The 1,896-nt window shown below is 47.5% G+C and overlaps 1 protein-coding gene across 3 annotated transcripts in view; it reads right to left on the minus strand.

Moving 5' to 3' along the window:
* Nucleotides 1-1,896, minus strand: part of LOC108574986 (TOX high mobility group box family member 3-like) — an 8,217-nt gene that overhangs the window by 5,339 nt on the left and 982 nt on the right. Inside the window, exons 1-2 of one of the 3 annotated variants that reach the window (XM_017937673.1) lie at nt 510-520; nt 32-121 (exon numbers count right to left, since the gene is read on the minus strand). In XM_017937673.1, the coding sequence (XP_017793162.1) occupies nt 32-43 (12 nt within the window). In that variant the 5' untranslated portion in view covers nt 44-121; nt 510-520. Of the gene's footprint in view, nt 1-31; nt 122-307; nt 330-509; nt 521-1,896 lie in introns of those variants that run through there. The other 2 variants (XM_017937672.1, XM_017937671.1) reach the window with 2 other exon arrangements.

The raw sequence follows: 1,896 nt of genomic DNA on the forward strand, positions 1-1,896 counted from the left end.
CGTCAACGATCGACCGATCTATCGAACGTACCTGATCAGCCATGGCGTAGCCGTTGTGGTGATATACCGTCGAATGATGATGCTGCGGGACGTTCAACGAAAAGTCCAGATTCTCGTTCCTCTGAAACAGATTGCGCGCATTCGATTAGCAACGAAACGCCAAGAAATTTAGCCTTGCCCTGATGCCAGTGTCATGTCCCAATTCGTCAAATATTCGTCACAACTCGTTATTCTTTCCGCGGCGGGACACGCATGTCCTTAGGTCAATGGCCTCTTGATGGGCGTCGATTCTATACATTACGCTCACGGGCACGCGTAACCTTTCAGCCTCCTTGTTTCCGAAATCCTCTCGTCTCCTCGATCCCTCTTAAGTACGCGCCACAGCTCTGTCCATTCGAAAGCCGACGTCGAATCCATCCACGGACTATCGCACGGCTCTCGTACGCGTACGCTAATCCGTCGACAGTTTCTATCTCGAACGCGTTGCGTTCTGAGTAACGTTGTCTTACTTGCGGTTTCGATTCTTCCGCCCTTGATTACGCTCGTCACTGTCACCACCACCACCACTACCAGCACCACCACCTCCACCTTCACCACCACCACCACCACCAACTGCCCTTAACAAAGCGTGTTATTCTCGTTCCTCTACGGTCATCGACCCGCGTACGTTTATTTCAATTTTATTCCATTCGAAGGATTGCCTTCAATTTTTTCTGCTTTTTCCCATTCACTCCCGATACGAAAACTCGCATTCTCTTCCATCTTTCCCTCCGTTGTGTGGTGGAATAAACGAGAAGCATGTATTACATGAGAGAACCGGCTGCTCAAATATTCTTCTTATTCTACCCGCTGTGCCCATTCGTCGCCATCTGGAAGACGGCTTTCGATCCTCGTTGTCGGTGTTGTGGCCCCGGTACCTCAGAAGGTGCCACGGTGGCGTCCTATTTCCCTTCGCGAAACCGAGCAAAATCGAATCTTCCTTCAGTTTTGATGGGAAAACCACGTTTACCTTCGATAACCGTAAAAGAAAAGAAATTATCGCTTTTTTTCGTTCTCGCATTATTTTACGTGGAACAGCTATTCAAAACGAAACAATTACTTTACCAAAACAATTATCCGAAGGGTGAAAGGTTAGGCGAAGAATGCAAGGAACAAGGGATGATAATGGAAGAGCATCGATGGTGGAAAGGGACAGAAGAAGGTAAGGTGCAAGGATGTTACTTTTCCCAACAGAAGTAACAGCAGGCAGGCAGGCGAGCAGGTAGTAGGCAGGCAAGTAGGGAAGCGAGCAGGTAGGTAGATAGGTAGACAGGTAAGTAAGCAGGGAGACAGGCAAGCGGGTAGATAGGTAGGTAGGTAGGCAGGCAGGTAGGTAGATAGGTAGGTTGGTAGGTTGGTAGGTAGATAAATAGGTAGACAGGTCGGAAGGGACGAGCAAACGAGAAAAGCCGAATCGGGCCGTAGCATGCGATATTATCGCGTAATATCGAACGATATTAGTCCACTTAACGACTTTTTCCTTTCTCAATGATCGCCAAGAGGGGAACATTTGATCAACGATTGCGTTCGTATCTCTGGAAATGTTCTCTGTTTACCATCGAAGAGAGCTACGGTATAACTCCACGTTGATCATCCAACTATTATCGTATCAATTATCCAACTCTAACGATTTACGTGTAACGACGATGCAACGTTCACGGAGAAATGGAGAAGGCAAAGTAAAGGATTCGGAAAAAGAGTGAAGGGTATCCGTGACAAAAAACAGAGAAGCAAAGCGAAAACTAGAGATCCAATAGATATACACGGACGAGTCTCTTGCTCGGCGTAACTGATGTTAAACCTGTTCCCCATCCCATCGCTCCGCTCTTCTGCTTCTCAAAAGCACCTTCCATCCAT

This window comes from Habropoda laboriosa, unplaced genomic scaffold (assembly GCF_001263275.1).
Source record: "Habropoda laboriosa isolate 0110345459 unplaced genomic scaffold, ASM126327v1 scaffold210, whole genome shotgun sequence".
Taxonomy (NCBI): Eukaryota; Metazoa; Arthropoda; class Insecta; order Hymenoptera; family Apidae; genus Habropoda; species Habropoda laboriosa.